General features: G+C 35.2%; 1 protein-coding gene across 1 annotated transcript in view; it reads right to left on the bottom strand.

The window, feature by feature from the left end:
* Positions 1–831: 831 nt before the first annotated feature.
* NOL11 (nucleolar protein 11) overlaps positions 832–24,309 on the bottom strand; it is a 30,574-nt gene continuing 7,096 nt past the window's right edge. The window contains exons 4-18 of the mRNA XM_044677005.1: positions 22,765–22,913; positions 20,756–20,813; positions 20,381–20,522; positions 18,845–19,033; positions 16,643–16,719; positions 13,348–13,471; positions 12,816–12,925; positions 8,785–8,859; positions 7,601–7,785; positions 7,241–7,366; positions 6,778–7,002; positions 5,908–5,986; positions 5,490–5,582; positions 2,697–2,804; positions 832–2,520 (exon numbers count right to left, since the gene is read on the bottom strand). Coding sequence (XP_044532940.1) covers positions 2,407–2,520; positions 2,697–2,804; positions 5,490–5,582; positions 5,908–5,986; positions 6,778–7,002; positions 7,241–7,366; positions 7,601–7,785; positions 8,785–8,859; positions 12,816–12,925; positions 13,348–13,471; positions 16,643–16,719; positions 18,845–19,033; positions 20,381–20,522; positions 20,756–20,813; positions 22,765–22,913 — 1,854 coding nt within the window. The 3' untranslated portion in view covers positions 832–2,406. The remainder of the gene's footprint in view (positions 2,521–2,696; positions 2,805–5,489; positions 5,583–5,907; positions 5,987–6,777; positions 7,003–7,240; positions 7,367–7,600; positions 7,786–8,784; positions 8,860–12,815; positions 12,926–13,347; positions 13,472–16,642; positions 16,720–18,844; positions 19,034–20,380; positions 20,523–20,755; positions 20,814–22,764; positions 22,914–24,309) is intronic.

Genomic DNA, 24,309 nt, shown 5'->3' with positions numbered 1-24,309 from the left:
GTTGAAATCTATTCTGTAAAGTACTAGAAGGGTAGATGCTTTGCTCAAGGTCTCAGAGCCAGGATATGTCAGAGACAGAGACTGACTGGTTCTCTCTACTTTCAAGGTCAGCTCTCTATCTATAATCTATACCAGGGGTCAGCAACCTTTTTGGCCATGAGAGCCATAAACGCCATATTTTTTAAAATGTAATTTCGCTCACAGTGCGCGCTCCTGTAACAGTGCCTGAAAAAAAATTGACTTTATGGCTCCTGCAGAAAGAGCCATATCTGGCCCTCAAAAGAGCCAGTTGTGGCTCAAGAGCCATACCTTGCCGACCCCTGATCTATACCATCTAGTTAGCAAGAACAATGAGTTTTAAAACTAGGAAGTTACCAGGGCACCTACTCCTCAAGCCAAACTTCATTTAAGGATCTTCTTCACAGTGCCCCACTACTGCACATCTCAAGAGTAAGCTGGCAATGTTCCAGCAGGATCTCTTAGCCATAGCGGGTAGTGTCCCAGGTTCCTCTCTTCAGACATCATTCTTTGCTAGAAATCCCTTTGATCTGTTTTTCTGTGTTTATGCAGAGAAATGATGCTCTTTTATACAACAAGGATGGCTTTGCTACAACAAAAAGGTCTTTGTCTTCTTAAGAATCTGACTTTGAAAGAAGAAAGTTTTCCTAAGTATTTAAAAATATCATTTTGGCTATTTCTTTCATGTCTAAACAAAACATTTACTGGGCCTATTGCTTCTTTCTCTCTGTCCCCAAAAACCTTGAAGCCGAAGCAGGAATCTTCAGCAAGTTCTGAACTCTGGGGAAGTGACCCATGAACAAGAGATTCCTCTCACTATTTAATTTTATTTGGTATAGAATGAGTTACACAAAATAAACATGGATAAGTTGAGACAGATGACAGATTTCATTATAAATATCATTTTTGTTTCAAAACCCATTATCTACCTTACATGTCACCCAATTGTGTCACAACCTGTGTGATCTTTAGCACCTCACTTTCCCAACTCCACCTATCCACAATCAGTTAACAAATCTTGTCATTTCAACTTCCTCATCTCTCCTCTTCTCTCTAATCACATAGTCATCATCCTAGTTCTGGCCCTCAATACTTCTCACTTGGATTAATGTTATAGCCTCCCAATTAGTCTCCTTGACTAGCGTGTCTCTTCTTTCCAATCCATCCTCCACAAAGAGCTGCCAAAGTAATTTTTCTAAAGTATAGGTCTGATTACATCATTTCCTGACTCAAAAAACTCCACTGGCTCCCTATTAACTCTAAGATCAAGAATTATTTTGTTTTTATTTCATCTTTTTAAAAATTCCTATTATCATTTAAGTTTTCTAATGTATAAAACTATCAGTACAGCAGAACATATACAAATTCATAAAAAATATACATATGAGAATGTGCTCAAATTTTTTTTACAAGTTCAAAAAGTTTGGAGATAACTGATCTAAAGAATTGCAGTTTCTCATTATTCTAAAGTTAATATAATTCAAGATATATTTTCAAGAAGCAAAAATATCCATGATTTCTCTCCACATGAAACTTTTCATTGTTCCGAATAGCACAATGGTTCAATCAACCATGAGGACAATATTTTAGAAGTGTTACACTTGGTATTTATACTCTTTATGCTGTAAAACAAAATATAGAACAAATACCAACTGGTCATTATTTTAACTAGAAATTTAAAAATATGTCTTGTTACTGAATACAAGATATTACCTTATAGTGGCTGTAGAAAGAATGGGTTTAAATCAAAGGTGTTACATAGGGTATGTATTAGGATACATTTGCCATTTCTGTACCACGTGGGGAGAAGCAGAGGTAAAATATTTTTCTTATCTTGTTGGAATTTATTTCTGACTTTTGCTGTTCTCGTCCTTTTAGATTATGTCAAACAATCAATAAGCATTTATTAAGATGAAAATAAGAAGATCATGAATAGTTAAATTCTTTGATTTAATTGAGATTCTAAATGTTTGGTAATGAGAACTGCTGACCTGGGGTAGCTTTCTTATTCAACTAAAATAAATTCTTCTAAGTATTACTTCAATGGTAATTGTTTTATAAGAAGTACTACTCAAAAAAATTTTGTAAGAAATTAGATTTTTATCCATATACAATACATACTTAAAATCAACCAAGTTATACTTTAAAAAAGTTACTTGCAGAACATTGCCTCTCCACTCCCCAGCACTCATCTATAAAACTAGAATAGTTCAGTATGAAATATGGAGTGAGAAGCAGTAAGTTCTGATTCCTCTGGTCTTTGAAACTTGTCTTGACATCAAAACAAAGTCATAAAACAAATTCCTCTGTTTAACTGGATGAGTAGGAATAGAGAATTCACTGAAGAAAGAGGTCTTCATAAAAGTCTCTGCATAATGGATGCTACTCTCAGATGAGTTCAAGCACTTCAATTGAATACAATCCCATATTTCTTTGCTGGTGCAATTTTTGTAGCTGCTGTAAACTTCCTTCAATTTTATTGAGCTCAGAATAAACCCATACCTAAAGAGAAAATTTTAAAGGTATAATTTTAATGATGCTCACATATAAATGAATCCCATCTGGCTAATAATTAAAATCAACATGCTGAATAGTTAGTTAAATTTTAGGTGATAATTGGTATTTTACTGAAAGGGAAACAAAAATGAATTTTTTTTATGTATTTAATATTCACATACCTGGGCTTTCACAAACTTATAAAGACTTGCCAATATTCCTTTTGCTTCTGGAATCATCACAACCACCGTAAAATGAGCATCTAGCAGTAGACAGATCCAATCCATAATCTGAAGACAAATAGGAAATTAAAGGTTGTTTGATTGTACAGTTGTCATGACTGACAATTTCCAGAATAAGAAGTTTTTAATGTGAAATCAAACATTTTAGGAGAGATGGACAGTCCTAAGAAATAAAGGGCACCTCTTTCTAAAACTTGGTATACAAAAAGTTATAGATTATTTGATATGATTAATACCAATAAAGCCAAAGACTCTGAACCATGACCCTACTGCAGTGATGGGCAAACTTTTAAGCTTGGTGTGTCAAAATTCGCCAAAAAACAAGTATAACTCGGGTGGTGTATCACTCAAATAAAAAAACCATAATTTCATGATATTTATAGCTTAAATAACAAAAATGCATAATTGTAATATATAACTATTTAATAAACCAAAATAAGTAAATGAATATAGATAGAATTGTCATCTATAGTGCACAGAATGTCTACACTACACTACAGCAAATGTTTCATCCTCAGCATGTGGCCCCATACTTCTCTGTATGCGGTCGTGTGTCACTGAAAGTGGCTACATGTGTCGGTGCTGACACGCATGTCATAGGTTTGCCATCACTGCACTACTGGCTTCACTAACGGTAAGAGAAATGCAAATTAAAACAACTGAAATATCTCTTATCTATTAGACTGGCCAACATAACAGAACCAAAAAAGGAAAATCAATAGATGTTCTTGGAGCATATATTTAACAAGTTAAAAACTCAGAGTCCAACAAGTATCACTTCACAGAGCAAAAGGCTACAATATGTACATACCACTGCATTTGTTAAGTACAATTAAAAGTGATTTTATATCAGATGGAACCTAAGGCGGGTAAAATTTAGGCATGGAAATCAAAAGGCCTTCTATGAGTCACATTCACATGCATTCAACCAAAAATATGTGGCCAAGGAACTCTCAAACAAATGGCTAAATCATATGGACTTATTTATAGAAATGGAAAAGTTTATGATAGTTATATAAAGCTAGGACACTGCCATCAGAAATTAGAGAAAAGTTATCTTAGTGAGACCTAATTTACTGACTTATGGATATTATGCATGAAAAAGAAAAAACAAAACAAAACAGTACAATATATAACTTTAAAGGTTACAAGGGGCAGCTGGGTAGCTCAGTTGATTGAGAGCCAGGCCTAGAGACAGGAGGTCCTAGGTCAGATTTGGCCCCAGACACTTCCTAAATGTGTGGCCCTGGGTAAGTCACTTAACATCCATTGCTTAACCCTTACCGCTCTTCTGCCTTGGAACCAATACATACTATTGATTCTAAGGTGGAAAGTAAGGGTTAAAAAAAAAAAAAATCAAACAAACCTATAAGGTTACATGTAAACATTTAGCACATATTGAATATAGTCATAATCAGGTGACCAGAATTTTGTTGTCATTTACAAATGAATATATATATAATATATTTTTGTATAACACAAACAGCCCCAAAAATATACTTAACAATTCAACAAATAAACTTTCCTTTATCTTGAGCATTATTTTAGACAAAACTGTTGCTCACAATCATCCAGACATAACAATAAACTTTTTTAAAAGGTCACCATGCTGAATATTCATAATTATCCAAATTAAGTGGAATGAAAAGCTTTAAAAAAATGAGGAAGCAAAAATATATTGGAACAGAATGAAGCAAGTCTGTCTATTTATCTCATTCCTGTTCTGTCTGTTTTACTAGTTTTCCCAAAGATGAATTTAAAGCTTTTTGGGAGCATGAACTATCTTTTTTTAATATTTGTATACCTAGCACTTAGCACAGTGTTTGGCATATGGTAGGTACTTAATAACTGTTTATGGACTGATTGCTGATTGGAACTTTGAATAAATTTATATTCTAATACTTTTTATTCAATTAAAAAAAAACATTTCGCTCCTCTGTATCATTTTCCATATAGCATTATATATCAAACAGAAGGACTTAGTTAGCTGTATTTGTCCCCAGACAGTTTCTCTCTAAATTCCATTGACCAAAAAGTAATAACTGACATTTATAAAGCACTCTAATATTTACAAAGTGCTATCAAACCCATTCTCATCTGAGTTTTTCTATCATCCTATGAAGTATAATTGTTATTTCCATTTTGAAGATGATAAAACTGAGACTTAAGAGAGATTAAGAAACATGTGGCATGATTAATCTCAGTTGTGGGAACTTAAATCCTTATCTCTCTTGACACAAAACTAGCACTATTTCACTGCTCCATGTGTTCAATGTATTACTTAGGAGTACAAAAGGCTACCTCGAGATGGGAAATTTCTAAAAATTTTAGGTTTTAAATACAACCGCCAAATGGATATTAATTCGGGACGGAAGAAGGATGTGTGCAGTGGTCATTTATGAGGATTATGAAGTCCAGTAAAATTCCTCAGTGAAACTCAATTCTTTTTTTTTTTTTTTAAACCCTTGTACGTCGGTGTATTGTCTCATAGGTAGAAGATTGGTAAGGGTGGGCAATGACTTGCCCAGGGTCACACAGCTGGGAAGTGGCTGAGGCTGGGTTTGAACCTAGGACCTCCCGTCTCTAGGCCTGGCTCTCACTCCTCTGAGCTACCCAGCTGCCCCTAGTGAAACTCAATTCTGATCACCAGTCATGGTTTCACCCCAAACTCTGCTTATAACCAGAGTTAACTTCTTAGTTACTCAGAACAAAGTAAATGTATCACTGTCTCACCTGGTTCAGGGTTGGAGGACAGGGTCCTGGAAGAGTCATACTAGCATTTTCACTACATTTCTCATAAAGGAAATGCAAATACTGGAGAAATAGCTAGGACAAAGAAAAGTGACAACAAATATTTTTGTTATATGAGTGAAAATACTTAAGAGAAGTCTTTCAATCCTTTCCCTTCCTTATTTATTTTTCCTTTATCTCTAGTGTCTATTTACTTTCACCTATGCTCCTCAAAGACTTAACTTGGAATAATATCACATGCCCATTCAACTTTTTCTTTCAAGTTCTCCAGTTTCTCACATACTCAATTTTAACTCAACATTAGGTTTGGGCCATGCTGTTATTGTCATAAGATTAGATGAAACCAAAACCTAAATGAAAAATCAAATTAAAAAAAAATTCTTTATGAAAGAGTACTTACAATGACATGTTGGACTGTGAGGTCTTTCAAATTGGGCAAAAGAAATGTTTCACTATATGCTGAGTGGAGAATTGCATTTCTACTCAGGACTTAAGAAAAATAAGCATCACTTAGATGTATCAAAAATACTATAAAGATACTTTCTTAAATTTGTATAAAATTTTAAAGAAAAAGATTAACTCTATCAACAAGTATTTTTGTGCCAACCCATAGACACTGAAAATGCTTAACTATTACATGTATTAAATTTTTTATTCAGAATGGAAACACAAGATATTTTTAAAAGTGATAATTCACAAACCAACACTAAGAAAGTAGTTACTTTTGGCTGTGAAATTTTTTTCTATGAATTGCCATCTAAATATTAAAATAAAAGACTTCGTATTTGGAATATTGATTATGACATTTACTAGATATAGAAATTAGAACTCTTACTTTAGAATAATTCAATTTCCTTAATTGGATAAAAGAACTGGGTTTGGGTAAGCAATCCTGAATGTCCATTGTTATAATTAATATCACTTAAGAAAACAAAACTTTTTCAGTCAGTATAGATCTGTTATTTCACCATTGTAGGCAGTTACTATTTATGTAATAAAACACTTTCCACCAAGCAGAGCATCAACCTATCTGTAAATTAGAATCTTTGCAAGTCCTCTGGGACACTGAGAAGATATGTGGCTTGTTCAAGATTCTACAGTGAGGATGTAATATCAGAGACAGAGCTTGAACCCACATTTTCCTGACCCTAAGTCAGGATTATTATTATATGATGATGTCTTTCAATCACTTCAATACTAAGTTAAAACACCACTAGGTCACTGCATGGTAAAAGATAGAGAAAAAAAATATTCATGTTTCAAAGGATACAGTAAAGCTGCCTTTTGGGGAGTTACAGGACATGTCAGAGTAGTATTCATCATGCCATCTGATTTATTTAACTTGTCCTCAATGTTATCCTCTTCTGAAAGTACTGGACTAAAACCATTTTGAACAACTTCTTTTTTCTCCATTTTCTCATTTTGGGGAAAGTCAATGTAACCAATAACTGATTCCATATTCACATTTGTCCCTTCAAGGCTGTCATCGCCAATGCTACAAGAAGAAAAATGTCATAAATTAGAATGAAATTAATTCTGATGATTTCACAATTTCCCTTCCCTCCCTAATAACTGATTATTATAAACCAAAATAGCAACATCTTTATCAGTCAGAAAATTAACAAAGACTTAATTTTCTAATTATTCTTAAAATGTCTTATAGTTAAAAAATAACAATGATAACATATAGTCAGAACTAAAATGAAGGAAAAGACAGTTTGTTTTCTGTATACCTTAAGAAAACCTTTAAGCAAGCACAGGTAATTGATTCAGGAATGTCAGGGAACTGCTGTAGACAGAACTGTAACAAATGTACATCTCTCTTTTCTAAGGCAACTGCCATCAAGTCAGGGCACAAACTGAGGGAAAAATAAAAGATGTTAAATTATTTTAAGATCCCAAGCAAATTTCACTTGTAAAAATAATCTCTAACCCCCCTGTAAAGCTGGCATTTAATACAATGTCACAAGAATGTAGTGCATATTCAGGACATTTAAAATTAATTTTTCAATAAAGAATGTGTGGGAATCAAAAAACAAAAAAAAAAGAATGTAGTGCATACAAAATTATCCTTCAGCAATTAAAGTTTTTACCTGTAAGAAAGTACTTGAGTTTGGATGAGTTGTACGAGACTACTCTGAGGATAAAAAGGTGGTTCTGTCTTACACCTTCCCACCAGTTCTGAAACTATGTGCCCAATAGTAATTTGAAAGTCAGGTGTCCGTTTATCAGCCAAAAACTTACTCAACTGTTGTTCAAGGTGTTTTTCAGAAGCATCCTGAAAGACAAGTGGTATCCCAGTCTGTCGTGATACATACTAGTAAAATCAAAATTCTAAAGTATTATGACTAGAATATTTTCTCATTTTCATTCAGTCACTAGCAGTGGTATTATTAATGTATATTTAATTGATATTTAGTAAGTAAAGACTGTAATCTAACAAAGCTGCAGTATGAAAGTGGATTCTAAGGTAAACTCCTTGGAAAACAACTTAATTGATGCTTTAGCCAACGTATCATTGAATGATTCATCTATAAGTTTGTAATCATAAACTAATAAGTTGGAGAAGACCTCTAAGACAAAAGGTAAGGATTTAAGGGGGGAGGGAGGGAATTTATAGACAGGATTTATCAAAGTGCTTAGCATATTCAGAGGGTCTTAGTACAAAGATGGTGAACCTTTTAGAAATGGAGTGCCTGGCCCCACCCACCCCAGATCACATGCTGTGCCCCCACCCCCCCTTACCCCACACAGGGAGGGAAGAAGTGCTCCCATTGGACTCTGGACAGAGAAATGTCCTCAGTCAGCACAGGTAAAGAGGGGGAAGGTAGTGACCTGAGCTCTCAGTTCCCCTCCAGCAGTTGACTGTGAGCTGCCCACCTTACTTCCCATGCACTCCCACTGGGCTGCTGGACAGAGGGGGGGATGTGAGAAAATGTCCTCAGACTCCGTAGAGAGGGGGAGGGGAGCAGCTCTGCTGGAGTCCCTCTACTTTTCTACTAATGAACTAGGGGTGGTGGGGGTGGCCAAGTGCCCACAAAGAGCACCTGTGTCATAGGTTTGCCATCAGTGTCTTAGTAAATGCTTATGACTGGCCAACTTCAACAATTATAATCTTTGTTTTTGTTTCTATATTTGAATACTTGCTGGGAGCAGTTCTTCAGCACTTATTCATATAAATGGAAATTAAAATGATATTTTAATTGATTTAGAAATAATTTATTTCTAATATCTGCTACATTTATTAACATGTCAATAGATTATTTTATGTTCCTACCTTTATGCCTGATAGAAACTCTTTGTTTGTTGAATCCTCCAGCTGAGACCTTGTCTCATTTTTTCTTGTCCTTAACTAGAATTTAAATAAATTGATTAGGAACTTTGAGCAGTCAAAAAAAAAAATCTAGTAGAAACAAACTTCTTCAAAAGATTAATCTTTCTTTTTATAAAGACAAAACAAACTTGGGATTATCTAAATTATTTTGTTACTGTGAAATTTTGTCATGATTACAGAATCAGCATTAATACTAAGATTGTGGTGAACTAGCAAAAGTATCCCCTCTCAGTGGGAAGGTAACACTTCCATCTCTTCTCCCCTCTTCTAAGTTTTTTCTTCCTATTCTTTTTCATTATTGTCTTCTGGGTAGATTATCTAGAAGTTTAGGTTCTTTGAGGAAAAGTCTATGTACACTGTGTGTCCGATATTATGCTAAGTGATGGGGATTCAAAGACAAAAATGAAAGCAGTTCCAACCTTCAAGATGCCTACATTCTAATGCAGGGAAAGCATGTTCATAGAGATGTCAATACAAAATGTAACAAACACAAGGTGTGGGCAAGGGGTGAGAGATTAATAACAGAAGGAATCAGTATAGGCTTCCTTTGTAGCACTTAAGCTGAGCCTTGAATAGTTAGGAAGTTCATACAGGAAAGGGGATAGTATTACTTCAAGCAAAGGAAAAAGCCTTGCCAAAGGCACTGAGGTGATAGATGTAATATTGTCTAGAGGCCAGTATGGCTGGAATTCATGGGATAAGATGATATCAAATAAGCCTGGAAAAATAAGTTGAAGACACACTGTGAAGGGCTTCAAATGCCAGGAGTATGTATTTTATTCTAATACCACTAAAGGTTTGGTTTTTGTTTGTTTGTTTTTTAACAAAGAGACACGGTCAGACATGCTTTAGAAGATTACTGTGGCAGCTATGTGGGAAGATGTATTAGAGGTAAAAAGACAGGATGCAAGAAGATCAAATAGGAATATGCTTATTACAGGAATTCACTAAAAGAGGGCATGGTAAAGGGTGATAGATGTTGAATGGAGGAGAGCCAACATGACTTGGTAATCATAACATGAATAGATTTAATCCATTATATTTGTAACACCAGTACCATATCACAATGTTGAGAGCACGTACCAAGTCCTTAATAAATGCTTTTAATTTACTCATTCCAAACTCTCTCCTCCTTCCCCAAGTCAGCTGAACCATCATTCTCTAATTACTCCTCAGCAGAGGGTTTCATCTCAAACTTTACCACCAAACTGAGGCCATTCCCTTGACAAGATCTCCCTCTTCTCTCCCCTCCTACTCTCAAATAACTTCAGGAAAATGACCAACTTTGTTCTTCTTCTTTGTTCCCATAAGATTCTTAAAGAGGTAATCTTTTTTGTCAAGGGGAGCCAACCTACTTGGTGCCCTTTGTAATAAGGAAATAGCATTTTTAAGTGTAGATAAGAGAAAGTTTGCCAAGCAGGGTGGCAGAAGCTGAACATTCTAAAAAAGCCTGGAATGCAGGTGAGTGACACAGAACTGGGGTCTTGGTCAGTTGGTTACCACTGAAGGAGCCTGTGTGTTTTGAGAAGGCATCATCAATATATCATCATCTTTGTGGGAAGAGCAAGCTAGAGCTTGAATTTGCAGCTTGGAGGGTGGACCTTCATTCTGTACCAGTTCACTGTTTTTACCCCACTGCATCTATTGGCAGAATATCAGCTGGGACACCAGAGAAACAACACTGGAGGAGTCAGGGATCCAGGAGTGAGAATTTTCAAAACCCCTATCCTGCTTGACTGTTGTTAGTAAAAGCTTTAGTGTAGAACTTCATTCCCTTGCCCTAATATATGTTACTAGTTACCCCAGTTAAGGAAACCTGCTACCCACCTTCCTAAATTCTTTATCTTCAATAAACAGTTGTTTTTTGTTTCCTGTCTAATCTCCTTATCCCCTAGCAAGAACCCTAGTTTAGGTAGATAAGTTATTATATTAATTCCCAGCAGGCTGGAGGCTGGTACTCAGATCAACTTATTTAACTGCCATTCCTCTCTCTAGGTATTAACCACTTTCTCATGTCCTTACTTATCTTTTAGGGATGGGTTAGTGTATGGTAATTACCTTTAGATATATTTACTGGGTTTATTTTGATCAAGTTACCCTAAAACAGTTAACCAAGATGTGGTAGTTTGAATGATCCTTTCTTCACCTTGGATCCTTTCCTCCTGAGAGTTTGCCCCTCTGATGATTCCCTCTCATTATAATCTTTAATCCTATTTCCCAACTCCTTTTCTATCTCCTACAACCATGCTCAGCACATGCCACTGACTTTTCAACAACAACCTCATCATTCCAAAAAAATTGTTCTTTTCAAGGTTAATGATAAATTTTTAATTGAAAATTCTTATAATCATTTATCAGTTTTCATGCTCTCCAACTTCTCTGAAGCTTCTGACATGGCTAACAAGCCATCCCTCTTGGATATTTTCTCTTCTATAGGCTTCCTCAACAACACTCTTTGGATTCTCTTACCTGTTTGTCCACTCTTCAGTTTCTTCTCCTTCCTTTCTTCTTTCTTTCCCCTTACCTTCTGTCTTAGGATCAAGGGCTCTAAGGCAGAAGAGCAGTAAGGGGTAGGCAATGGGGGGTAAGTGACTTGCCCAGGGTCACAGAACTAAGAAGTATCTGAGGCCAGATCTGAACACAGGACCTCCCATCTCTAGGCCTGGCTCCCAATCCACTGAGTCACCTAGCTGCCCTACTCTTTTGATAAGTCACTGGCATCTAAAAAAGCTAATATGATATTGGGCTGCATTGAGGGAGCGAAATTTCTCTGAATAAGGAGGTGATAATCCTGCTGTGCTTTGCATCCCTCAGACTCAGTTCTCTAGGTGAGAGCTATTTCTTAGTGCCTTGGCTTAAGAGAGATATGACAAGCAAAAGAGTATCCAGAAGAGGGCAATCTAGGGCTTGATCAGAAAAACTTCCTAACAATTAGATTAGTCCAAAAATGAAATGGGCTACCCCAAGAGACAATTGGGTCATGGACCCACCTCAGCCCCAGCTTTAAGTGGCTAGATGACCATTTGTCAGATACAGCACAGTTAGGGATTCATTTCAACTTTGGATTGGACTAGCTGGCTATTGTTGTGCTTTTTCAATTATTGATTTCTGTGATTTCAATGATTAAACCCATATTATGAAGGCCTTTAGTTCCAGAGAGAAGGGTTTATATTCTAATCTAGAGGCAATAGGGAACCAATGAAGTTTCTTGAGCAGGGAAGTGACTCAGTTTTGCCTGTGCTTTCAGAATATCAATAAGCCAGCCGAGTGGAAAATGGATTGAAGAAACACTGGAAGCAGAGAGACCAATTAAAAAGCTATGTAAATAGTCCAGGTGAGAGGTGAAAGTAATAAAAATCTAAACTAATTTGTAGATTTAGAGCAAGAAGAAACTCCACGCTTACTCTCCTTAAAGATCATATAATCATAGATTCAATACTGAAAAAGACCTTCCAATCGCTTCACTTTACACAAGGAAACTGATATTTACAGACATTAAGTGAGTTGCCCAAGGTTACACAGTTACTACAGGTCTAGGACAATATATGACCACCTAGGTTGCCTTCTAAGTCCAGTACCTTATCCATTACAAACCAAGGCAAGGAAAAGTTAAATGATTTGTTCAATGTGCCCAAGATAGCATATTTTGACATGGCACCCCTCATGCTTCTTTTCCCACTATACTGTGTTGTCTTCCAAGCCTGTGTTTTAATCCAAATGTTCTAGTATATTGAGAAATGACATAGCTTTGCTCTGTATGAAGTTCTTGATGGAAGGGACCATTTCAGTTTTGTCTTTGTATGTCCAGTGCCTATCACAATGCCTATACAGAAATAAATATTTAGTAAACTGATGCATAAATGGATTACTGCATTTTAAAAGAATATTTGGATCAGAAATGCTGGTTTTCTGGTATATTTCTTCATTGGACATTTATCCTACAATGATATTTTAATTAAAATTATCTGACTTACACTTCTCTTTGAATGTCCTTTAAGGGATACTAAATTATTTGAATCTTGTGATTCAAGTCCATCTCCTTGAAATGTTCCCCAGTTTACAAAGTGGGACATAGTTTGGGTACCTGTGAAGACACAAAATACAGAAATTCTAGAATCATACTACCTGATACTAACATTTTATATTAATTCATATTCCTAACCCTTTGACAAAACAAAACAAACCCCACCCTCCCAATTCATGGAAAGCTTAAAATTTTAGTAATCCCCCTACCCCATAGGATGGTAGATCAAATTATGTACAAAGAAAGGCAATAAACTCAGGAATATGATTCTGCAACTAGAAGAGGCCCACAAAGCAACCTAGTCAACATCTCTCTTGCCTTAGGAATTTTCCTGTTGTTCCTGGACACTGGCTTCCTGCAAGTTTCTACTAATAAAAGCAAATGTCAAAGGTAGGAGCATGGCCTACAGGAAAGCTATGGGGGTTGGTATATTAGAATAGGAACTGGAAAAACTATTCTTACATTGATATAACAACTCATACCCGGAGCTTGGATACTCTTGAGTTTTCCCAGAGCAGCTGCTAATGATGATATTTCACACTTAAATGGGATCACAGTCAAAAACTTTCCATGTAGTATAAATAGTTTCTCCCCATAACACCAGAGCTACAAAATGAAAAGCACATTAAAGGCAAAATATTTTATGCAATTTCATTATTCTGCTTTTAAAGTTTAATTCAAAGAGTCTGACAACTCAATTTAGTTTGACAAACATTTACTAAGTATCGAGTATGTACAATGTTCTGTACTGAGCACTGGGATTCCAAAAGATGCTCCAGTAGCACAAGGCAAAGCTCAGCCATTTTTTATATGAAAAAGGCAGTTAGCTGCATGAAAGATATCAAAATCTGGATTCAATGTCCAGAACAATGAGGCTGAATACTGCTGCAGACACTCACTAGCTATGACTCTTGGCTTACACATTTGTAAAAGGGGGGTGAAAAAGGCACTTTCTTCACAAAGTTGTGAAGATTTAGGACAAAGCATTGTGTAAACTTTAATGGTACTATAAAAATGTTAGCTAATTAGTAATGACATACTTGTATGATACCACACAAGATAAGTGTTCTATTGCCTTTCTCTACTTCAAATATAGGGATATCTACAGTACAGTTTAATGAGCACTGGCTGATGAATATAAATGCCAATACATATATGGTACCAATCTTAAGAATGCATAATTCTGTTTTCCAATTTTTCCAGCAGTTGTCAAATAGCGAGTTCTTATACCAAAAGCTGGGATCTTTGGGTTTATTGAACACTAGCTTGCTGAGATCATTTAACTCTAGTCTATTCCATTGATCCACCCTTCTGTCTCTTAGCCAGTACCATATTGTTTTTTTGTTTGTTTTTTTTACCTTTAACTTCTGTCTATTGGTTCACAGGTGGAAGACTGGTAAGGGTGGGCAATGGGGGTCAAGTGACTTGCCCAGGGTCACACAGCTGGGAAGTGTCTGAGGCCGTATTTGAACCTAGGACCTTCCATCTCTAGGCCTGGCTCTCAATCCACTGAGCTACCCAGCTGCCCCCTACCATATTGTTTTGATGACCACTGCTTTATAGTACAGTAGCACAGTTTAAGATCTGGTACTGCTAGGCCCCCATCCTTCCCATTTTTTTTTTCACTATTTCCCTTGATATTCTTGATCTCTTGTTCTTCCAGATGAACTTATAATTTTTTCTAATTCTATAAAAAATTTTTTGTAGTTTGATAGGTATGGCACTGAATAAGTGGTTTAATTTGGATAGGATTGCCTTTTTTTATTGTTAGCTTGTCTTAACTCATGAGCAATGAATGTTTTTCCAATTATTTAGCACTAGATTTAATTGTGTGAAAAGTGTTGTGTAGTTGTGTTCATGTAATTCTTGTTTGTTCTGGTAAATAAATTCCTAAATATTTTCTATTGTCTAGAGTGATGGGAGTTTCTCTTTCTAATTCCTGCTGCTGAATTTTATTAGAAATAGATAAAAATGCTGATGATTTATGTGGGTTTATCTTGTACACTGCAACTTTGCTATAGTTGTTGATTATTTCCACTAGTCTTTTAGTTGATTTTCTAGGATTCTGTAAGTATGTGCAAAGGGCTTTAAAAGAATGCATGTCCTTTGATCCAGCCATACAACTGCTGGGTTTGTATCCCAAAGAGATCATAGGGAAAAAGACTTGTACAAAAATATTTATAGCCACATTCTTTGTGGTGGCAAAAATGGTAAATGAGGGGGTGTCCATCGATTGGGGAATGGCTGAATTGAATTGTGGTATCTGATGGTGATGGAATGCTACTGTGCTGAAAGAAATAATGAATGGGAGGAATTCCATGTGAATTGGAAAGACCTCCAGGAAATGATGCAGAGTGAAAGGAGCAGAACCAGGAGAACATTGTACACAGAGACTGATACATTATGGAACAATTGAATGTAATATATTTTTCTACTAGCAGCAATGCAATGACCCAGGACAATCCAGAGTACCTAGAAAGAATGCTATCCATATCCAGAGAAAGAACTATAGGAACAGAAATGCAGAAGAAAAACATATGATAGGTCGCATGGTTTGATAGGGATATGATTAGGGTTTTAATGTTAAAAGATCACTCCACTGCAGGATATGAATAACATGGAAATAGGTTTTGAACAATGATACATATATAACGCAGTGGAATTGCTTGTTAGCTCTGGGAGGGAGGAGATCATGAATCATGTAACCATGAAAAAATATTCTAAATAAAAGTAATGAATGATGAAAAAATGCACAATGCTTTAAACTTATGCAAAATGTGATTAAATAGTTGAATTATTTTAGAGGTAATTTAAAAATTATATTCAAAGAAGCTCTGGCCTTCATTTTTTTAGAGTGGTTACTCTAGTATTATTACCATTCAAATGTAGTAATGTTAATGTTTGACTAGACTGTTACTTGCTTTCTTGAGAACTTTTAAGTTATCAGGGAGAAAAAGAAAAAAATTTAATTCACTTAAGAGTAAGATATTACTTAGGTTGTAGCCTACAATACAAAAGATCAGAAAATCAAATCATAGATCAGCTTAATTTAAAGGATAAAGCTCTCTGAATAATTTCTAGACTTGAACCTAAACCAGGAATCCAATAAGCAAATGTGTGCCTTGTATTTGGGTTTGGTTTTCTATTTCCAAAATTGTATCATGAAGGCTTTCTGCCATGATCATTTAGTAAATTAAATTATTTTTGGACATCTTAAATTTTAAAACAGTGAGCAAATATACTCAGTGGTATATGAGTTATGGTAACATCAAAGCAGAACAAAAACATAAAGCTTTAATTGGACTTCTAGTCTTTAGTTGTGATGAACATGGGCTATACAGAAGCCTGAAGAAGCAGGGGATTCCCTACTTAAATTACTGAGGAACATTAGAAGACATCACATCAGCACATTAGAAGACATCTATGAGTTACATCATTTAAGAAAGTACCCACATTAATGAAATGGCAGAACCAAAGGAGGTAATAAATACAGGCAATTTTAAGAAGTCAGGACTTGTAATTTTCAGGGCTGAGGAATTCCTAGGTGGAATTGCACCCATACAGATCAACAATCTGCCTGTAATTTATAATCTTAGAGTTGCATAAGACACTGAAAGGTTAAGTAACTTGCCCACTGGTCACAAAGCAAGCATGTCAGAGGTCTAGGGCTTTCCAACTCAAAGGATGACCCTCTGTAATGCTGCTTCTTATAGGTATACTTATCAAACAATACTTTTTTTTTTTCAATAAACAAGAAAGGATTACAAAACAGCATACTTGACCACTGGTCCCCTGTGGTAATTCCTTTGAAGTTTGTAATGTCTGAAACTTAATATTCCAAATAGAGATGTTTTCTATTAAAACAAAAATATAGTATTAGAATAAAAGTATCATAAGTACACATTTTCAGTGCTTCCATATTATAGTTAAATACAGAATTATTTAAAATTTTTCATATAGTTTCCCAAACTCCCAAAATATATCAACGGTTTTATGCTAAGACTTAATCCATATTAATTTGCTCCAGTATGTGTGATTTTAGACATTTAGTAGATTCTTAAAATATGAAGCATACATGTGTATATTAGCATTGTGGAGCTCAAAACAAATATAAAAACATAGTCTCTGCCCTTATGGGTTTTACAATCTTTTTACATAATAAGAAATACAATCACTTACTAAACAGCATCAATTAAACAATTATGTGCCAGGCTCTGCACTAAGTGCTAGAGACACAAAGAAAAAGTAAAAATAGTTTCTAGCCTCAAGGACTTTGTTATGACAAAACAGGTCTAGACGAAATATTATTGAATTACCAGAAGATAACTTTAGAGGAAAAGGCATTAATATTCAGGGATATTAAGAAGGTGGGATTTGAGTTGATTCTTGAAGGAAACCAAAAAAGTCTAAGACTGAGGAAGGGAGAGCATTCCAGCCATGGGTAACTAGGAGATGAGATGGAGGGTGTGAGGAATAGCAAGTAAGCCTAGATGACAACAAGGGGAGTTAGGTATAAAAATGGAAAGGAGAGCTTTAAATGCCAAACACAGCAGTTTTTATTTGACACTAGATGTCCTCTAAGGAGCCACAAAGGGATTACTGAGTAGGGGTTTGGTAAGGGCTGGGAGATAGAAGAGAAAGCATGTCAGACTTCACTTTAGGAAAGTTACTTTGGAATACAGACTGGATTGGTAGGAGCCTCGAGGCAGGCAACCCAATCAGAATGTTAAAAAAAAAAAAGCAATAGGTCATGAGGGCCTCAACTAGAACAGTAGTTGTATTAGTAGAAAAAAGGAAAAGTTGTAAAGATTTGGCAGTAAATTGGATATGTGGGTAAAGTCAGGATCTGAGAATGACATCAAGGTCATGAACCTGAGGGATCGGGTGCTCTCAACCACAATGGAGAAATGCATAACGAGGGTGGATTTAGGAAGGGTAAGTCCTATTTTGGACATGCTGAGTTACATGCAGCTAAACAACAAATACAAATTAGGACCTGCATTTTAATCACAACTGTGCCACTTATTACTATGTGTTTGGGCAATTATCTTAATCTTTTTTAGTCTCAGTTTCCTTCTCTATAAAATTGGGGGCTTGTATTAATGTTCCTTCCAAGTCTAAACATACAATCTTATTGATGTGACAAAATGAATGCTAAACATAAATATTGTATCACAGAAAGGAGAGAGTGGAGGCAATTGGAAGGTAAACCTGTTTGCCGTTAAAGAACAGACAGTATTTAGATAGGTGGAAGTGAACAAAAGTACAGACGTGAAAATGAACAAGTATATTATTATGGGAGAAAAGAGATGAGCAGATAATAGTGAGGAGACTAACCTGAAAGTTGAAATGGAGGGTTCCAACTGGGAAGTACAAGTAAAATTTGGGTTGGAATCAAAATCATAATGTTCCTTATCATTACACAGAAGACCTACAGTATAAAATTTCTCCCCAAACTCTCAGAATATCTCAGCTCTGAAACATTCTGATTATCTGGTGTTTCTGGGAGTGAGGGTTGCTAATAGCAAGTCCTTCTCTACTATTTAGCTTCAGAGAAAGGAACAATTCAAATTTCAAGTTTAAGCTACATGGTTACTACCTATGCAAGCCTTCCCAATAGGAAGCTTGCTGGGTCCAGAAGCAATGGACCTCAACCTCCTTCATGATAGGTCAAATGTCTCGTAGGATAAAGGAAGGTGTGAGGTCAGAAACATCAGCATCTCAAGAAATGTAAAAGGAAACCTGAACCTAGACAATAAGGAATTACTTAAGGTTTTGAGCAAGTTAGAGATATTTAAAAAGAAGAGAAAAAAATGTTTTAGGAAGCCATATGCAAAAAGATGAGTTAGAAGACTATTGGAAAAAATCCAGGTGTGACATAATCCAGGTAGTAGTGAGGGTATGGTAGTATTCTTCCCAGTTATTTGGTTTATAGAAGATATTTTGAAAGAACAGGGCTTAGTGACAGATTGAAGATACCTTTAGGAGCCTTCAGTGAAGTTCCCATGACTGCTACATGATCCTTATCAAGAATGGCAAATGAATCACCCTTCAAAACATTGCCAGATACAGAAGTCTTGAGTAAGAGGGATGTGACTAGTACTTTCTTCTCTTCAGGTTTATCCTTATTTAGTGGTATCAAAGTTTCATATATACACCCATTACAGCCTATTGGAAACAAAAATATCTTTGCCTTAATTACTGAGGGGGGAAAAGTTCCTTCCCTATTTACTATTTTAGGTGATATATGTAGTTCATAAAACTTCCAATAACATGACAGTGGTTCTTTTCAACCTTTTAGTAAAAATAAAATAAAGTAGTAAAATGTTTTCACACAAAGACAAGAAAACATAAGCAATTCTCCTTATCTGCATAGCAAAGTGGATTGCATTTCACCAGTGGGAACAATGTTAATTCACTAGAGGCTAATTTCTTGATCAAAGATTTAGTATCAAGGAAATCATAGATAAGACTAATAATGCAAAATAACAACAATAAAAACTTACAATGCTGATTTTTAAAATACCTTCATTGTGTATTGAAATTATGTAAAATGGACTGTCATGAGGACCGTTTGGCACACTGGACAGCTAGTTGATGCAGTGGATAGAGTAGCAGGCCCAAAGTCAAGAAGACTCATATTCCTGAATTCAAATCTGGCCTCATGCACTTACTAGTTGTGTGATTCAGGGCAAGTCCCTTAACCCTGTTTGTCTCAGTCTCCCCCCAATTGGGGTCACAAAGAGTTAGACACAACTGAAATGAGTGAACAGCAATAAATAACATTCCACTGTGTCATAAATTTAACCTATGCTGATACTCTAACTGTACTTCTTAGCAATACCTTTGTCAGCTTTCTTGTAACAAGCTTATCTAGGTTTAGACTGTTGGTCTCAGATGACAGAAATACTTTTTAGCTCAATTATTCCATACCTACAAACCTTTTTATTGTAGCATAATCTGGGTCTGTAACTACTGATATAGCCTCTAAGAAACCAAGAAAGACAGTGGGTACAGAATGTTGCCCATACATGATTGTTAAGTTTTGCTTAACTGCTGTTTTTTCCACGTTGCCTCCCCCTACTGCATGTACATTCCTTGGAGGGATAAAGGGCAGGGAGAAAAGAGGAATAAGACAGTTTTTCTTTTCTATGCTCAGTTCCTAATACATTACAGTAGTTTTGTTGATGACTTTCTCTTTCATTTCGAATCTGTTATAAAGGAAAGAATGTGTTTAGAGGTGAATATGAACAAAAAAAGGGAATAATTTTTCTTAAACCGTTACCATCTGTCTTAGAATTCAGTATCTGTTCCAAGGTAGAAGACTAGTAAGGGCAAAGCAATTGGAGTTAGGTGACTTGTCCAGGATCACACATCTAGTTAGTATCTCAGGCCATATTTGAACGTAGGACCTCCCCTCCCATCTATCCACAGAGCCATCTTGTTGCTACTAAAAGGTATACATTTTTTAAAAAGAAAAAAGCTCTTAGCTTAAAAATTTAGAAAATAACTTACTTAAACACAGCAAAGTGACTAATCTTTCATTCACAGATGCAGCAAAACTCAATGTAACTGGTTCTTCTTCTCCAGGTAAAAGGGTATATTTGCATAAGTTATGTGGATTAAACATTTGCACATACACAAAATAATTTCCATGCTATAAGAGAAAGATAACATTGGTTCATTTATAGATATCAAAAGTTTTAAACTAAATTTTAAAAAATGCATTTTAAATGATCTGTAATCCATACAAATTATATGTTAATTCAAAGAATCAAATAGTTATCTTCTCACTCCAACTTCAAAATACTTTCTTTTATCAAGCTAACTCTCTCTAAAAGTTCTTCTGTATTTGGTAAGATAGGTCAAGAAACCACCAAAGACACTTACTTTTTCTGTAACAAATATTAAAACAGGCTGAGTAGAGTCCAAGAAAAGTTTTGTCCACCTGAAAATACAACGGTATTTTTTTTAGGAATACATGCATTCAATAAAAATCAGTAAAACAAAATAGACAAATGCTCAATAAAAACTAAATACTGATATAAAGAAGGCTAAAAATATTTAAAAATGCATATTAATGCACATGGGAACTTTTATTTCAATGCTATATCACGGAATTTAAAGAACTGGAAATGAAAACAACCTCTCTCTAGGTCTGATCCTTTTATGAGTGTAGGAGTAAACTGAGGCAAGAGAAGATATAAGTGACTTTCAAGTCAAAAAAAAGTATTTTGGAGTCAAAGGAACTAGGTTCAAATTCTGTCTGTCACTTAATCTCTTTGTGATGATAAACACACAGTTTAAGTTAAAGTTTGAATTAAATGAATTCACTTAACCTTTTTGATTCAGTTTCCTCATGGAAAATGAGAGGGTAAGGCTAGATGGCCTCAAAGATCGCTTCGACCTGTAAATTTATTATCCAATGACTTACTCAGTTACATTAATAGAATATATCAGGGACTAGTATTTGGAATACCTGATTCCTACACTAATGAAGGTTCTTTACTGTCTTTTTTAATGGTTAAAAACCCTAAAATCAACACCAGCAAAATTAGCCTGAGGAGTCATTAAGGACTATATTATCTACAAAATAAGAACCTTTTGCATTTAAACTACAATTTTCAATTTACAGAAACTGATCAATATCAAACAAGTGGGACTATGATTCAACAATGGGTACCAGTGAGTTTAGACAAAATACACAATGAAGACTGCTCTCAGTCCTCTGGTTGGGTTTACATCATGAAAGTGACAGCAATCTATTCCTTCATAGCATCTGTGGTTCATACATGCAGAATGAAAAAACAGAAAAGTATCTACTTATGCTTTGGTGACTGGGTTGTAGAATCATAGATAATGGTGGAAGGAACCTTAAAGGTCATAAAACAGTCCAATTTCCTCATATTATCAATGAACAGAACAGTTAAATGACGTTGTGAGTCACACAGGTACTGACAGAAGTGAGATTTGTCCTCTGACTCCTAATCTAACACTCTCTTCCATCTCATGTATGACTGAAATAAAGGGACAAACATATTTATATACATACCTATACACACTTTAAAGGACAAGAGTAACCTGGGTGAAGTTCTAGGGCATATGTATATCTCCAATATACCGGAACCTATCTGTCTGTCTCTCTATACACACACACACACACACACACACACACACACACACACACACACATTCATACCACTTCTCATGCTTATAAGCCTAAAAGAAAAATATACTACCATTAGGAATATGTAAAAGAATTTGTTACAAGCTCTGAAGTCATATTATTTTATAGTACTGCTTTGTAACAGACACTGATGGAAAATGTGAGTGAGGAGACAGAACAAAAAAGGTGGTCAGTGCCTGAGCTGCATTGTTAAATTTCAAATATAAAAGGAGGCTGCACTTGTCACCACAAATTTATTTAGAAAGTAATGTGAAAAGCCAATCTTTCCCCCCACTCCCAGGTAGCAAAGGCCTCAGAATCATATTAATAGGAATTAAGACTATCTTAAAGCCAACTCCCACTAATTTTTCTAGCTCAGGTCAAGTCTTACAAATTCCTCCAGTTTCACCATTTCATTTGTAAAAAGTCACCAGATTGCCTTGGGACAGAATTCCTCTAAAGAACATAAGAGATCTACATTTGAACTAAATAATATAAGGAAGTTTATGTTTAGATAATATGTATAGTACTTGGTTATTAAACCTTTACAAAAGAACCTCTTCTAAGTAGCTACAGAAGTGGGGAAATGGAAGTGTCAAAGGTAACAAAATTCAAAAAGATGACTAATATACTGAAAGAAATAAGACTTTAATATGGGAAAAAATGCCTTTTAGAATGACTGCTGAAGTGTATCTGATTTGGTTTAAAACAGTTCGCATGTGCCATAACTTACTTAATAACTTCTTCATCTGAAATAACAGCTTCAATTTTTTGTTGGGGTTCTGCAAGCAAAACATCTAGACTTCGAACAGCACCTTCTTTGAACAATACAAGTGGTTCAGTATTTTGTATTGAATGTATTCTATATACATCAGCAGACAGCTGCAGGAGAAACAATGTATTTTAATTTCATTCTGAATGAATTTACAGTGAGGAATATGAAACAATTTCAGATTTGCCCAATATTATTTCCTAAAATTTCAGCATGACTACTAGTTAGTTTTATCAGTATTAATGACTACACTTAAAATTTCTTTGAGTCACAAATTTGTAGCATTATAGTTACAACCCAATAACTGGCAAATAACAAGAATTAAATAAGTTTAAATTCCTTTACAAGAAAGTACTAAAAAAGACACTTCTATAAAGACAGAAAAGAACCCCCAAATTTTCATGTTTGTTTAAAGGTATATTTTGCTTATTTTAAACCATCTTCTAATCACATTCTCTCATTTTATGGTTAAGTAAAGTTAAATGAAGTCTTATAACTTGCCTAAGGTTACATTGCTAATTACCAGCAAAAAGCTGGGTCTAGAACTTTACTCTGGTAAGGGGTTAAAGTCAATCCACCAGCTATAACAGAATTTATAGCAAATATGAATAACTATGTTCACTTATTCACTCAAAAATAATGTTTATCCTTATACACAGAAAGTGAAACATTGTAGAATGATAAAATGTAATGGACTTTGCTACTAGTAGCAATGCAATGATCCAGGACAATCCAGGACAATGAGAAAGAATGCTATCCATATCTGGAGAAAACTGTGGGAGTAGAAACACAAAAGAAAAACATATGACTTATAACTTGTTATATGGATATGATTTGGGGTTTTGGGTTTAAAAGATTATTACAAAAATGGAAAATATGGAAATAGGTATGAAGTGATAATATTTGTATAACCCAGTGAAACTGTTCTGTCGGTTCTGAAAGAGGGGAGGGAAAGAAAATGAATCATGTAAACATGGAAAAATATGTACTCTAGTCTTTCCAGCCTCTCAATCTAAAAGTTTAGAAAAAAATCTAAATGAATCAAATCAATGGTATAATCAGTTCAATTTTGTGAGATTTCTCTACCTTTACCCTGAATAACACATCATGGATTCATGTATTTGAGAAGCAGAATGGCCAGAGAGCTACCCTCAGTCATAAGACCAGGACTCAAATATTGTTTTTGAAACACATGCAGTACCTCGTTCAATCTCTCAAGCAGCCTAGGCAACTCTAAATTATAGTAGAGTTGCTGAGATATGTCAGTGGAGAGCCTTTATACCAAAAGATGTTCACAGAGGAAATTTTATGTTTAAGTCCCTATTTGTTCCATTCCAAAATGTACAGATTTATTTAAACTTTTCTTGAATCTATTTGTCTTTTTGGTTTATCCTGGAATAGGACAGACCTGTTGTTTACTTGTGTATACTGTCCCCAAATGTCTTCATGGAGTTTTAAGTTAAAAACAGACATTAGCACTAATATCCAAATATATATCTATTCTTC

This window comes from Gracilinanus agilis, chromosome 4 (assembly GCF_016433145.1).
Source record: "Gracilinanus agilis isolate LMUSP501 chromosome 4, AgileGrace, whole genome shotgun sequence".
In the NCBI taxonomy this organism is placed as follows: domain Eukaryota; kingdom Metazoa; phylum Chordata; class Mammalia; order Didelphimorphia; family Didelphidae; genus Gracilinanus; species Gracilinanus agilis.
The sequence above is the reverse complement of the archived record's forward strand: the minus strand, read 5'-3'. Positions and strand labels throughout refer to the sequence as shown.